Source organism: Lipotes vexillifer, unplaced genomic scaffold (genome assembly GCF_000442215.2).
Source record: "Lipotes vexillifer unplaced genomic scaffold, Lipotes_vexillifer_v1.1 scaffold555, whole genome shotgun sequence".
NCBI classification, from domain to species: domain Eukaryota; kingdom Metazoa; phylum Chordata; class Mammalia; order Artiodactyla; family Lipotidae; genus Lipotes; species Lipotes vexillifer.
Genome location: NW_006772693.1, coordinates 451,080 through 467,096, shown reverse-complemented (window position 1 = coordinate 467,096; position 16,017 = coordinate 451,080). Strand labels below are relative to the sequence as shown.

The 16,017-nt window shown below is 38.9% G+C and overlaps 1 protein-coding gene across 1 annotated transcript in view; it reads right to left on the bottom strand.

Annotated features, from left to right (window-relative positions):
• Nucleotides 1-16,017, bottom strand: part of DNAH7 (dynein axonemal heavy chain 7) — a 253,806-nt gene that overhangs the window by 234,019 nt on the left and 3,770 nt on the right. The window contains exon 2 of the mRNA XM_007447818.1: nucleotides 13,783-13,845. Within this exon, the coding sequence (XP_007447880.1) occupies nucleotides 13,783-13,845 (63 nt within the window). The remainder of the gene's footprint in view (nucleotides 1-13,782; nucleotides 13,846-16,017) is intronic.

Genomic DNA, 16,017 nt, shown 5'->3' with positions numbered 1-16,017 from the left:
AGTAGTTGTGGTACGTGGGCTCAGTAGTTGTGGTTCATGGGCTTAGTTGCTCCGCGGCATGTGGGATCTTCCCAGACCATGGCTTGAACCCGTGTCCCCTGCACTGGCAGATGGATTCTTAACCACTGCGCCACCAGGGACACCCCTCTACTACTTTTCAAATTCTCAATGTTTGTCTTAGAACTGCTTTTTCATAGCAAGGAAAGAAAGGAAAGTGGTATCCCACAATACCCATCAGAAAGCTTTAAAAATGTGCAAAGCCTTTTATCCATTACATCATCCCCTAGGAATTTAATCTGAACCTAGTTAGTGTCCAGGGCTTACTGTACTCCAACTCCCTTCTCTATCACTGAAATACCATTTCTGTCCTATTGACAAGCAGAATGCTCCACTTCCTAAGCTGACAATGTATTCAGGTTAATGCATCATCAGGTTACTGTAAGTAACATACTTTTTAGCAGCAACTTTCAGGGAAAAGTGCTGATACTTCCTTTGAGTAGAGGATGATTCCATGGTAGGAATTCCACCTAGGTAAGAGGAAGCACTGTTGACAATAATGCTTTGATCTATAAAGCAGATTATAAGTCGTGCTTTTTGCCAATTGTCAGTTTTTACCTCTCAGCTCCAAGTCTACCCTTTTTGCCCCCCTTTGTGATTGGGCAGGACTCTAACATTTCTCCTTTGCCAACCAGCATTAATATTATAAAGGGTGTCAAAACAACACTGTGAGAGGAAGGGACTCTCTTCCTGTTTCCAGGGCTTTTTGTCGTTGCTTCCATGGTGTGGCTGCCAGCAGTCAGCATCCTTGCCTGTGGGCACCTTCCCAGCCTGTGGTGTACGGCTGACTCAGTGACAGACACCCTCCAGCAGGGTTGCAGGTTTCACAGGCATCCCTAATGGCAGCTTCCCAGAAAGTTTCCCTTACATCATAGAGGGAGACTTTCAAACTCTTCAGCACGCAAGCAAGGTGGTTTTCTCACCTCCCAGCCTAAGCCTGCAACACCTCAGCAAACATCTTTGCCATCCAGGTGGGCCACAGCCATTCCCTCTCCAAGAGGTCTTAATCCAGGCTTTGGAGAAGAAATGGATCTTCCAAGTTTCTTCCTCGAGCACTCTCCCTTACTCCTAAAGGGAATGGCTACTTCTTATGTCTGCTAACCCTGTATTTTTTTAAGCTACATTGTCCAAAACAGCATCCATTAGCCACCTGTAGCTACTGACCACTTGAAGTGTGCCTCATATGAAGTGAGATGTGTTTCAGTGTAAAATATGTACTAGATTTTGAAGACTTCGTACAAAATACAAAAAATTTAAGTTATCTTGCCAATCTTTATATTGATTAGTATATTGATTACATTGTGTGCTGTGTATTGTTTTAAGAAATTTACATGAATTATCTCATTCAGTTCTCTTTACAACTCTGTGAAGTGAGCAGTACACCACTTTTGTTCCTACTGTATACATGACTTTTCATATGAGGTACTCTCTACCCACACAAAGCATACATTCCAGTCAATATTTTTTTTAACATCTTATTGAGGTATAATTGCTTTACATTGTTGTGTTAGTTTCTGCTGTATAACAAAGTGAATCAGCTATACATATACATATATCCCCATATGCCCTCCCTCTTGCGTCTCCCTCCCACCCTCCCTATCCCACCCCTCTAGGTGGTCACAAAGCACCAAGCTGATCTCCCTGTGCTATGCGGCTGCTTCCCACTAGCTATCTATTTTACATTTGGTAGTGTATATATGTCCATGCCACTCTCTCACTTCGGCTCAATTTACCCTTCCTCCTCCCCATGTCCTCAAGTCCATTCTCTACGTCTGCATCTTTAGTCCTTTCCTGCCCCTAGGTTCTTCAGAACCCTTTTCTTTTTTTTTTGAGATTCCATATATATGTGTTAGCATACGGTATTTGTTTTTCTCTGACTTACTTCACTCTGCATGACAGACTCTAGGTCCATCCACCTCACTACAAATAACTCAGTTTCGTTACTTTATATGGCTGAGTAATATTCAATAGTATATATGTGCCATATCTTCTTTATCCATTCATCTGTCGATGGACACTTAGGTTGCTTCCATGTCTTGGCTATTGTAAATAGTGCTACAATGAACACTGTGGTACATGACTCTTTTTGAATTATGGTTTTCTCAGGGTATATGCCCAGTAGTGAGATTGCTGGGTGATATGGTAGTTCTATTTTTAGTTTTTTAAGGAACCTCCATACAGTTCTCCATAGTGGCTGTATCAATTTACACTCCCACCAACAGTGCAAGAGGGTTCCCCTTTCTCCACACCCTCTCCAGCATTTATTTTTTGTAGATTTTTTTGATGATGACCGCTCTGACTGGTGTGATACCTTTCTGTAGTTTTGATTTGTATTTCCCTAATGATTAGTGATGTTGCACATCCTTTTGTGTGTTTGTTGGCACTCTGTATATCTTCTTGGGAGAAATGTCTATTTAGGCCTTCTGCCCATTTTTGGATGGGGTTGTTTGTATTTCTGACATTAAGCTACATGAGCTGCTTGTATATTTTGGAGATTAATCCTTTGTCAGTTGCTTCATTTGCAAATATTTTCTACCATTCTGAAGGTTGTCTTTTCGTCTTGTTTGTGGTTTCCTTTGCTGTGCAAAAGCTTTTAGGTTTCATTAGGTCCCATTTGTTTATTTTTGCTTTTATTTCCATTTCTCTAGGACGTGGGTCAAAAAGGAGGTGGATCTTGCTGTGATTTATGTCATAGAGTGTTCTGCCTATATTTTCCTCTAAGAGTTTGATAGCGTCTGGCCTTACCTTTAGGTCTTTCATCCATTTTGAGTTTACTGTTGTGTATGGTGTTAGGCAGTGTTCTAATTTCATTCTTTTACATGTAGCTGTCCAGTTTTCCCAGAACCACTTACTGAAGAGGCTGTCTTTTCTCCATTGTATATTCTTGCCTCCACTGTCAAAGATAAGGTGACCATATGTGCGTGGGTTTATCTCTGGGCTTTCTATCCTGTTCCATTGATCTATATTTCTGTTTTTGTGCCAGTACCATACTGTCTTGATTACTGTAGCTTTGTAGTATAGTCTGAAGTCAGGGAGCCTGATTCCTCCAGCTCCGTTTTTCTTTCTCAAGATTGCTTTGGCAATTCGGGGTCTTTTGTGTTTCCATACAAATTGTGAAATTTTTTGTTCTAGTTCTGTGAAAAATGCCATTGGTAGTTTGATAGGGATTGCACTGAAACTGTAGATTTCTTTGGGTGGTGTAGTCATTTTCACAATGTTGATTCTTCTAATCCAAGAACATGGTATATCTCTCTCCATCAATTTGTATCATCTTTAATTTCTTTCATCAGTGTCTGATAGTTTTCTGCATAGAGGTCTTTTGTCTCCTTAGGTAGGTTTATTCCTAGATATTTTATTCATTTTGTTGCAGTGGTAAATGGGAGTGTTTCCTTAATTCCTCTTTCATATTTTTCATCATTAGTGTATAGGAATGCAAGAGATTTCTGTGCATTCATTTTGTATCCTGCTACTTTACCAAATTCATTGATTAGCTCTAGTAGTTTTCTGGTAGCATCTTTAGGATTATCTATGTATGGTATCAGGTCATCTGCAAACAGTGACAGTTGTACTTCTTCTTTTCCTATTTGGATTCCTTTTATTTCTTTTTTGTCTCTGACTGCTGTGCCTAAAACTATGTTGAATAATAGTGGTGAGAGTGGACAACCTTGTCTTATTCCTGGTCTTAGAGGAAATGGTTTCAGTTTTTCACCATTGAGAATGATGTTGGCTGTGGGTTTGTCATATATGGCCTTTATTATGTTGAGGTAAGTTCCCTCTATGCCTACTTTCTGGAGGGTTTTTATCATAAATTGGTGTTGAATTTTGTCAAAAGCTTTTTCTGCATCTATTGAGATGATCATATGGTTTTTATCCTTCAGTTTGTTAACATGGTGTATCACATTGACTGATTTGTGTATATTGAAGAATCCTTGCATTCCTGGGATAAACCCCACTTGATCATGGTGTATGATCCTTTTAATGTGCTGTTGGATTCTGTTTGCTAGTATTCTGTTGAGGATTTTTGCATCTATATTCATCAGTGATATTGGTCTGTAGTTTTCTTTTTTTGTGGCATCTCTGTCTGGTTTTGGTATCAGGGTGATGGTGGCCTCGTAGAATGAGTTTGGGAGTGTTCCTCCCTCTGCTATATTTTGGAAGAGTTTGAGAAGGATAGGTGTTAGCTCTTCTCTAAATGTTTGATAGAATTCGCCTGTGAAGCCATCTGGTCCTGGGCTTTTGTTTGTTGGAAGATTTTTAATCACAGTTTCAATTTCAGTGCTTGTGATTGGTCTGTTCATATTTTCTATTTCTTCCTGATTCAGTCTTGGCAGGTTGTGCATTTCTAAGAATTTGTCCATTTCTTCCAGGTTGTCCATTTTATTGGCATACAGTTGCTTGTAGTAATCTCTCATGACCCTTTGTATTTCTGCCGTGTCAGTTGTTACTTCTCCTTTTTCATTTCTAAGTCTGTTGATTTGAGTCTTCTCCCTTTTTTTCTTGATGAGTCTGGCTAATAGTTTATCAATTTTGTTTATCTTCTCAAAGAACCAGCTTTTAGTTTTATTGATCTTTGCTATTGACTTCTTCATTTTTTTTCATTTATTTCTGCTCTGATCTTTATGATTTCTTTCCTTCTGCTAACTTTGGGGTTTTTTGTTCTTCTTTCTCTAATTGCTTTAGGTGTAAGGTTAGGTTGCTTATCTGAGATGTTTCTTGAGGTATGATTGTATTGCTATAAACTTCCCTTTAGAACTGCCTTTGCTGCATCCCATAGGTTTTGGGTTGTCATGTTTTCATTGTCATTTGTTTCTAGGTATTTTTTGACTTTCTATTTCATTTCTTCAGTGATCTCTTGGTTATTTAATAGTGTATTATTTAGCCTCATGTGTTTGTATTTTTAGTTTTTTTCCTATAAAAAGAAGTTACAACTTACACTGCAGAACTACAAAGGATCATAAGAGATTACTATGAACAGCGTTACGCCAATAAAACGGACAATCTAGAGGAAATGGAGAAATTCCTAGAAAGTACAATCTCCCAAGACTGAATCAGGAAGAAATAGAAAATAGAAACAGACCAACTACCAGTAATGAAAGTGAATCAGTAATAAAACAAACTTACTCTCAACAAACAAAACTCCTGGACCAGACTGCTTCACAGGTCAATTCTACCAAACATTTAAAGAAGAGTTAGCACCTATCCTTCTCAAACTATTCCAAAAAAATGCAGAGGAAGGAACACTCCCCAACTCATTCTATGAGGCCACCATCACCCGGATACAAAAACCAGACAAAGATACCACAAAAAGAGAAAATACAGGCCTGTATCACTGATGAACATAGATGTAAAAATCCTCATCAAAATATTAGCAAACCAAATTCAACAATACACTAAAAGGATCACACACCATGATCAAGTGGGATTTATCCCAGGGATGCAAGGATGGTTGAATATTTGCAAAAATCAACCTATGTAATATACCACATTAACAAATTGAAGAATAAAAACCATATGATCATCTCAATAGATGCAGAAAGTCTTGGATAAAACTCAACATCCATTTATGACAAAAACTCTCAACAGGGACTTCCCTGGTGGTCCAGTGGTAAAGAATCTGCCTTACAATGAAGGGGACGCAGGTTCGATCTCTGGTCAGGGAACTAAGATCCCACATGCCGTGGGGCAACTAAGGCTGTGCGCCATGGCTACTGAGCTCACACGCCTCAAATAGAGAGCCTGCATGCCGCAAACTACACAGCCCATGCGCTCTGGAACCTACACGCCACAACTAGAGAGAAGCCCGCACGCCACGATGAAAGATCCTGCGTGTCGCAACTAAGACCCAACACAGCCAAAAATAAATTAAAAAATAAAAATAAAATAAATAAATCAATCTTAATTAAAAAAAACTCTCAACAAAGTGGGTGTAGAGGGAATATATCTCAACATAATAAAGGCCATTTATGATAAGCCCACAGCTAACAACATACTCAACAGTGAAAAGCTGAAAGCACTTCCTCTAAGATTAAGAAAAAGACAAGGTTGTCCAGCCTCTCCACTTTTATTCCACATAGCATTGGAAGTCCTAGCCACAACAACCAGACAAGAAATAAAAGAAATCCAAATTGGAAAGGAAGAAGTGAAACTGCCCTGTTTGCAGGTGAGATGATACTATATATAGAAAATCCTATAGATGCTACCAAAAAATTACTAAAACTCATGAATGAATTTGGTAAAGTTGCAGCATACAAAATTGATGTACAAGAATCTGCTGTTTCTATACACTAAAAACAAACTATCAGGGCTTCCCTGGTGGCGCAGTGGTTGAGAGTCCGCCTGCTGATGCAGGGGACACGGGTTCGGGAAGATCCCACATGCCGCGGAGCAGCTGGGCCCGTGAGCCATGGCTGCTGAGCCTGCGCGTCCAGAGCCTGTGCTCCGCAACGGGAGAGGCCACAACAGTGAGAGGCCCGCGTACCTCAAAAAAAAAAAAGTATCAGAAAGAGAAATTAAGGAAACAATCCCTTTAGAATGCAACAAAAAATAAAATATACAAGAATAAATATAAGGTAAAAGACTTGTACTTGGAAAACTATAAGACACTGACGAGAGAAACTGAAGACAACACAAAGAAATGGAAAGATATACCATGCTCACATGTGTAGCTGAACCAAACTGACTCTGTTCTGTCAGCTCTATATTAGGCCCACTGTCCTATCCCCTCCTCCTTATGCATGACTGAGCCTTAGCCTAACACACAAGGAATGTGCCCAAGCCAGATGAATTCCCATTCAACTTTTACCCTTGCCTTCATCTGATACCTAAAAACCAGAAGTGTGCCTTTTGCTGATGCAGATGGTTAATGGTCATGAGACGTCCAGGGGAAGGAAAAAAAAGCCCTGTTCCCATCCGTGTGGACATGCTTCTCCCTAGTAGTCAGATTCTATTTTTAGCTTTGACCCCTTTAAATTCCCCTTTCAGCGGTGCTAAGTGCAGCTGTGAATGCGGATCACGTGTCCACCCAATCCTCTGCCTGTGTAAGTTACCCACAATACATTTCCTAATTGCTCTTTATGAAGTTGCTCGCCTCATTTTTCAGTCTCAAAGTTCCTTCTCAGTTTGGAAGATATTATTCAATATCTCTGACTACCAACATCATGGATTAGAAGACTTACTACTGTTAAAATGGCCATATGACTCAAGGCAATCTACAGATTCAGCGCAATCCTATTAAACTACCAATGGCATTTTTCACAGAACTAGAACAGAGCTAAAATTTGTATGGAAACACAAAAGACCCTGAAGAGCCTTGTTATCTTGTTATCTCAAGATAACAATCTTGAGAAAGAGAACAAAGCTAGACTGTATCACACTCCTTTATCTCAAACTGCACTAAAAAGCCACAGTAATCAAAAACAGACACACAGATCAATGGAGCAGAACAGAGCACCCAGAAATGAAACCACATTCATATGGTCAAATAATCTATGACAAAGGAGGCAAAATATACAAAGGAAAGATAGGCTCTTCAATAAATGGTATTGGGAAACTGGACAGCTACATGCAAAAGAATCAAACAGGACCACTTTCTCACACCATATTAAAAAAATAAACTCAAAATGGACTTAAGACGTCAATGTAAGATCTGAAACCATAAAACTTCCAGAAGAAAACACAGGCACTATGCCCTTTGACATCAATCTTAGCGATTTTTTTTTTTCTTTTTTTCAGTACGTGGGCCTCTCACTGTTGTGGCCTCTCCCGTTGCAGAGCACAGGCTCTGGACGCGCAGGCTCAGCGGCCATGGCTCACGGGCCCAGCCGCTCGGCGGCATGTGGAATCTTCCCGGACCGGGGCACGAACCCACATCCGCTGCATCGGCAGGCGGACTCTCAACCAACCACTGCACCACCAGGGAAGCCGGCGATATTTTTTTTGCTATATCTCCTCAGGCAAGGGAAACAAAAACAAAAATAAATAAATGGGGCTACATCAAACTAAGAAGCTTCTGCAAGGCAAAGGAAACTATCAGCAAATGAAAAACCACCTACTGAATGGGAGAAGATGTTTTCAAATGACATATCCAATAAGGGGTTAATACTCAAAATATACAAGGAACTCACAAAACTCAATGTTAAAAAAACAAATAACCCAACTTTTAAAATGGGCAGAGGACCTGAATAAACATTTTTCCAAAGAAGACATACAGATGGCCAACAGGCACATGAAAAGATGCTGAACATCACTAATCATTAGAGAAATGCACATCAAAACCACAATGAGATCACCTCACACCTGTCAGAATGGCCACTGTCAAAAAGACAAGGTCAAAATTCACAAAGAAAAAAATTTTCTCCTGTTTCTTTAATGTTGTATCTATATGAGATGATGAATATTCACTAAACCTATTGTGGTAATCATTTCATGATGTGTGTATGTCAAATCATTATGCCGTACATCTTAAACTTATACAGTACTGTATGCCAATTATATCTCATTAAAACTAGGGTGGGGGAATAGCAAGTGTCGGTGAGGGTGTGGAGAAAAGGGAACCCATGTGCAATGCTGGTGGGAATGTAAATTGGTACAGCCACTATGGAGAACAGTATGGCGATTCCTCAAAAAATTAAAAATAGAACTATAATACAATTTAACAATTCCACTCCTGGATATTTAGCCCAAGAAAATGAAAACACTAATTGGAAAATATATGCACCCCTACGTTCACTGCAGCGTTATTTACAATAGCCAAGATATGGAAGCAATCCATGTGCCCATCAATAGATACATGGATAAAGAAAATGTGGTATATATAAATACAATGGAATATTACCCAGATGTAAAAAGCATGAACTCTTGCCATTTGTGACAACATAAATGGACCTACAGGGCATTATGCTAAGTGAAATAAGTCAGACAGGAAAAGACAAATACCATATGATTTCACTTATTTGTGGAGTCTAAAAAAAAAAATGAACAAACATGACAAAACAGAAACAGAGTCATGGTACACAGAACAAACAGGTGGCTGCCAGAGGGGAGGTGAGGTGCAAGGATGAGATAAATAGGTGAGGGAGATTAAGAGGTACAAACCTCCAGTTGCAAAATACATGAGTCACAGATATAAAATGTACAGTGTGGGGAATATAGTCAATAATTATGTAACATCTTTATATTGTGACAGACGGTAACTGACTTGTCATCAGTTTGAAATGTATAAAAATATCCAATCACCGTATTATGTACCAGGAACTAACAGTGCTGCATTAAATAGGTCAATTGTACTTTACAATAGAAAAAGAGATCAGATTTGAGCTTATCAGAATCTGGGGGTAGGTAGTCTAAAGGTACAAACTTCCAGTTATAAGGTAAATAAGTACTAGGGATGTAATGTACAACATAATAAATATAATTGACACTGCTGTATGTTTATTATAGGAAAGTTGTGGAGTTCTCAGCCAAAAGAAAAAGTATTTTTTCTATTTCTTTAATGTTGTATCTATATGAGACAATAATGTTCACTAAACCTACTGTAGTAATCATGATGTGTGTTAAGTCAAATCATTATGTTGGACACTTTAGATTAACAGGGTTGTATGTCAATTATATCTCAATAAAACGGGAAGGGAAGAAGAGGGAAGGGAAAGAAAATTGCAACGAACATCACACAATACTTCCCAAATACAAACACCAAATTAGGTAACTGTTTCATACATATACAGTGCTGTACCACAAACGGCTCTGTTTTCTTTAATCCCCAGTGGACCACAGGGTACAAAAGGGGACATGAGCACAACGTTTTCAAGCTAAAAGTGCAATAGGTGTTCTCAGAGTGGAAGGCTTCCCTTTAGGGAGAATAAGGATGTGGCAAAGGCCTAATAAGAATGCAGCTATAGGGCTTCCCTGGTGGCGCAGTGGTTGAGAGTCTGCCTGCCGATGCAGGAGACACAGGTTCGTGCCCCGGTCCGGGAAGATCCCACATGCCGCGGAGCGGCTGGGCCCGTGAGCCATGGCCGCTAAGCCTGCGCGTCCGGAGCCTGTGCTCCGCAGCGGGAGAGGCCACAGCAGTGAGAGGCCCGCGTACCACAAAAAAAAAAAAAAAAAAAAAAAGAATGCAGCTGTAGATGATAGAAGGAAAGGGACATGGTCCAAGTGCCCTAAAATTCTCATACCGTCATACAGAGGCAACTCAAATGAGGTCTACTGTAATGGAGCTACTACAAACGTACAAAACACCTTGCTTAACCCCAGCCTTCTACACTGATTCCCACACACCTGACTTCTTAGGATCTCTACAGCACCCATTCTGCATGCTGAGCTACCACCCCCAGTCTCATCAGCACCCTGGGTGGAGAAGGGTGGTGAGGGCCTGAATGTTTCCTCTATACCCTTCATATATATATATATATATATATATATACATATACACACATATGAAGAGTTTATAAATAGTGGCCCTTGGCTAATCAAAAACAGCAGCCACACATAAGTCAGAACACCATCTAGCTAAGTAATGCTGATCTTCAATAAAACCAGAGGGGTGGGGTTTAAAGTAACATCTACATATTTTTAATGCTGATTAGCAATTCCATTTTAGTCTGTTTTCTCCTTTCAGATGATGACCGACATATGCCACTCCTTCCCTCTGCTTTTGAACTTCTGTGAGGCTGGACTAAGAATTCCATTGACTTTCCTATCAGAAAACTCTTGTTTCACTTCCTTTCACATCCTCTTGGCCTCACCTCTTGATTCCAGACATGGCTGCAGTGAACAGTTCTGTGCTGGCTTCAATTCACGTAGGAATGACAGGGTTTCCACTCAAGAAACTGTCTTTCGTTTTGTCCTGTGAGGCTTCTTTGATGCCATAGCATGGGACCCTCGGGGTAGCCCATTCTGCACTCACACGTGAGCAGCCAGAAATAGGTGGAAGTTAACATCCTCAGGAGATAGGATGAGAGCTGACGGATAAATGCTACCACCCTGATCATCCTCAGGCAGATGATTCCAGGAAGCATCCAGAAGGTCGGGCAGGATCATTCCAGCTGCCCCGTATTGGCTTCTCCTTCTTCCTAGTTTTACTCTCCCAGATCCCTTACTCCTGCTTCCTGGGATCACCTCTCCAACTCTACACATGTCCTATTTTCAGGCTCTTCTTTCACAGGAAAACATCTAAAACACTTAAAAATCAGTGGTCTTCCATCCTCCCATCTCCCCTTCCATTCTTCCATTCTCATCTTTCTCCATAAAGGATCTCAGATTCATGGGAGGGCTATGAGTGAGGTGTGCAGGGTGAGAGGTCACCAGCTCTGAGAGGCTGGCAGCCACCAGTGCTGGGTCATCCTTGGTTTTAACAAGGATCACCTCTGGGAACATGAAGGTCTGTAATGAAAATCATTCTAGGTCTTCCAGGTAGAAAGGGCTTATATGTTCACATACTCACGTGGGCTTAGATGCCTGGGGGTTATTTTTTTCATCTAATTTCTGGGACCAAAATCCACCACTTTTTAAATGCCAATCTCAACTTCTGCCAGTTGTGAGAACTCCAAACCATGGGTCATCACAAAGTATGTTTAAAAACGCTGGATGCGTGCACCATGTAATACTAGAATCTGACTTTGGAAAAAGGTGGGTGCTCTGCCAGAGACTACGAAGCAAGCGTTCTGTTCCTTTATGACCTGGGGTAGTCAGAGTAGCCTGCACTACCCAACCCGCACTCACAGCACCTTTCTTCACTTAGTGAAAGAGTCTATTTCCATGGAAGCTATGAGGGCAGAACTGGCTAAAAAACAAAAACAAAAACAAACAACAAAAAAAAAACTGTAGGTAACTTCAGTGTTTTCTGCAACCCTCCCTCTGAAAAAAAAAACTGTGTGTCACTAAAAATGGCCTGAAGGCTCCAATTCTGCCATTTGTTTTTCCAAACATTTACAATGCCCATTACTGAAGAACACACCAGTGTTTTACCAAAAATGTAAATAAATGCAATTATTACCCCTCCCCACCAATCTTAACTACTGCCGGAAAATATTATCCAAGTGCAAACCTTAACATTCAAATGAATTTTTGTTTTAATCAATGGAATATGTTAAAATTTTCTTTCAAACATTATTTATCTTAAAAGACATAAAACTCAAATGATACAAAAGAAAAATTGCAAGACAAAGTCAAATATGAGCACAGTATAAGGTTTAAAACAGCCAAATAAGCATTTTAAACAATTATTTGCCTCATGGGCTAGGAAAGATTATTCATCCCAGCCACTGAATATTTATTAAGTAAATTTAAATTTAGTTGATATTTCTAAACCTATATACTAATATTTATTGCTAAACCTATACACTAATTTTTTTAACTAGTGGCAATTTTATTAAATTTAAAATTTTTTTAATTTTTAAAGAGAAAATTAAATGTCTATTCCATTTCATATCTTTGGCTCTTAACACAGAATACGTAAGACAGATATTTGCAGAACTAAAAAAGAGGCTATGATTTTATTTCATAGAACATGGTGTCATAATCTTGGCACTATCGATAAAATAGGTTTACAATTAAAACGTGTACTTTGAAATGTTTAAGAGCATTCACCTAAACATTTTCATTGGAGTGTTTTTTTAATCTGAAAGAATCCTTAATTTCAAATTATTAGAAATCTAATCTGTATGAAGCCATTCAGATTCCATTTCATAGTTCATTCTGAGCTTTTAAAATGTTTCAAAACAAATAATGTTTGCATTGAACCTCCATTGAAAATCAGCTTCCAGGAATCACAAGAGTATAACTCAATGATATTAAATTCAACATAATTATTCGACAGTAAATTTTATTGCAGTAAAATCTAATTTGTCCGGCACTTGATCAACTGAAAATGTCTATTAACTACCTCTTCCACAGGACAACGCTAATTTAACATCAAAATCATGAAAAAGGATGCCAAGATCTAAGAAATGTCCTGTAGCTAAAAGTGCTAGAAGAGACATCTCTTCAGAGATCAAATCAACTGTTCTCATTTCAAACTCAGAAAGTGGGGCTCCAAGAGGTAAGTGACTGTAATAGTCACAGAGCCATTAGTGAAAAATCTGTAATCTAAGTCCTTGCTTCCTAACTCCAACACTGCTTCTGCTAGGTCATCCTCAGAATTCTTTTATTCATAATATTCAAATATCCTGCACATACTAGGTAATTATAGCTTACAGCTCCTTTATTAAGACAGTTATTTTTCCTAAGATATATATCTCATAGATGTTCTCCATCGGAAAAGAAATGGAGCACAGAAATTTACAATAAAAAATTCAGTATCTTGGGCTTCCCTGGTGGCTCAGTGGTTAAGAATCCGCCTGCCAATGCAGGGGACACGGGTTTGAGCACTGGTCTGGGAAGATCCCACATGCCACGGAGCAAATAGCCCAAGTGCCATAAATACTGAGCCTGCGCTCTAGAGCCTGCAAGCCACAACTACTGAAGCCCATGTGCCACAACTACTGAAGCCCGTGTGCCTAGAGCCCGTGCTCCGCAACAAGAGAAGCCACCAGACTGAGAAGCCCAGGCACTGCAACGAAGAGTAGCCCCCACTCGCCGCAACTAGAGAAAGCCTGTGCACAGCAACAAAGACCCAATGCAGCCAAAAAAAAAAAAAAAAAAAAAATTCAGTACCTTATTTGAAAGTTTGAAAACTAGTAAACAACATTATTACAAAAGCAATAAAATATGAGGTATTTGGTAAATTACCGTAGACAACTGTGATAAAAATCTGACTGGTATCTTGGATTTTTCTTTGCTGGGTGATTTATCCTGCATGAAAAAAAAAAAACGGAAAAAAAAAAAAAAAAAAAAAAAAAAAAAAAAACCCAACCCAACACTGTTTACTCTGTTAATGCTAAAATTGACTCATTCAACCAAGTGTTACAGAGTGTCTAATATAAAGTAAAGCACATATCATCCAAAATATTCTAAAACATACTTTATGGATAGTATGATATTGTATACAGAAAATCATAAGGCATCCACAAAAGATTATTAGAGCTAATGAAAGAGCTCAGCAAGGTTGCAGGATTCAAGATTAATACACAAAAATTGTGTTTCTAGATGCTAACAATGAACAATCCAAAACTGAAATTGAGAAATTAATTTACCATAGCATCAGAAAGGATAAAATACTTAGGAATAAATTTAACAAAAAGACATGCAAGACTTGTACAAAGAAGGCTATAAAATATTATTGAAAAAAATTAAAGAAGACCTTAATAAATGGAAAGGCACCCCATGCTCATGGATTGGAAGACTAATATTGTTAAAATGCAATACTCTCCCCACAAAATAACCTACAGATTCAACACACCCTCTCTCAAAACGCCAGATGCTTAGTTGTAGAAATAAACAAGATGATCATAAAATTCACATGGAAATGTAATGGACCCAGAATAGCCAAAAGATCTTGAAAAACAACAAAGTTGTCAGACTCACACTTTCAGATTTCATGACTTACTACAAAACTACAGTAATGAAGACTGTGTAAGGATAAACATATAGATCTATAGATCAAAGGAACAGAATTGGGAGTTCAGAAATAAACCCATACATTTATGGGTGAATTTTTGACAAGAGTGCCAAGACAGTTCAGTGGGGAATTGGCCATATCTTCTAGGAATTTATCTAATGAGTGTCCATTCACTTAGCCTCCACCTCCTTTCTCCATGGCTAAAACTTCATTTTTCTTCCAGAATGCTCCACTTCCTAAGGTGACAATGTATCCAGGTTAATGCATCCTCAAGTTACTGTAAGTAACATATACTTTTTAGGAGCACCTTTCAGGGAAAAGTGCTGATACTTCCTTTGAGTAGAGGATGATTCCATGGTAGGAATTCCACCTAGGTAAGAGGAAGCACTGTTGACAATAATGCTTTGATCTATAAAGCAGATTATAAGTCGTGCTTTTTGCCAATTGTCAGTTTTTACCTCTCAGCTCCAAGTCTACCCTTTTTGCCCCCCTTTGTGATTGGGCAGGACTCTAACATTTCTCCTTTGCCAACCAGAATTAACATTATAAAGGGTGTCAAAACAACACTGTGAGAGGAAGGGACTCTCTTCCTGTTTCCAGGGCTTTTTGTCATTGCTTCCATGGTGTGGCTGCCAGCAGTCAGCATCCTTGCCTGTGGGCACCTTCCCAGCCTGTGGTGTGTGGCTGACCCAGTGACAGACACCCTCCAGCAGGGTTGCATCCCTAAGGGCAGCTTTCCAGAAAGTTTCCCTTACATCATAGAGGGAGACTTTCTTTCAAACTCTTCAGCATGCAAGCAAGATGTTTTTCTCACTTCCCATGTTGATACTTTCCTGATTTTCACAGCTGTATAGTACTCTAATGTATGAATATGATGTGATTCATCCATTCCATTCTCCTGTAAATTAACATTTAGCTTATTTCCAATGTTTCTCTATTACAAAAGATGTTCCAATAAACATCTTTGGTCATATATTTTAGAATACACACAATTTTATTTCACACACATATACTAGACAACGTGTATAGTATACACATATATTACACATGTGAGTATGTAAATATCTCTTTTGTCCCTTTAATTCCATTGGTATATTTGTCTATCTGTAAACAAACTGTATGTCATTGTCTAAATTACTATGAATTCACAATAGGTCTTGAAATCTGTAAGGCAATTCTCTCCATCTTAGTATTCTTAAAAATTATTATATACAATCTTGACCTTTTCTCTACCACGTAAATTTTAGGATCCACATTGCATGAAACTTTGGGGGATTTTGACAGAAATACACTGAATGCCTAGAATAATCTGGAGGAAATTGATATTGTTATGATATTGACTTCTTCATGAATACAATATATTTCTTTACTCACATCCTTGGAGTGTATCCTTCAAAAACTTTTTGTTATTCTTCATATAAGGGTGTACACATCTTTTTTTTTTTTTTTTTTTTTTTTCAGTACGC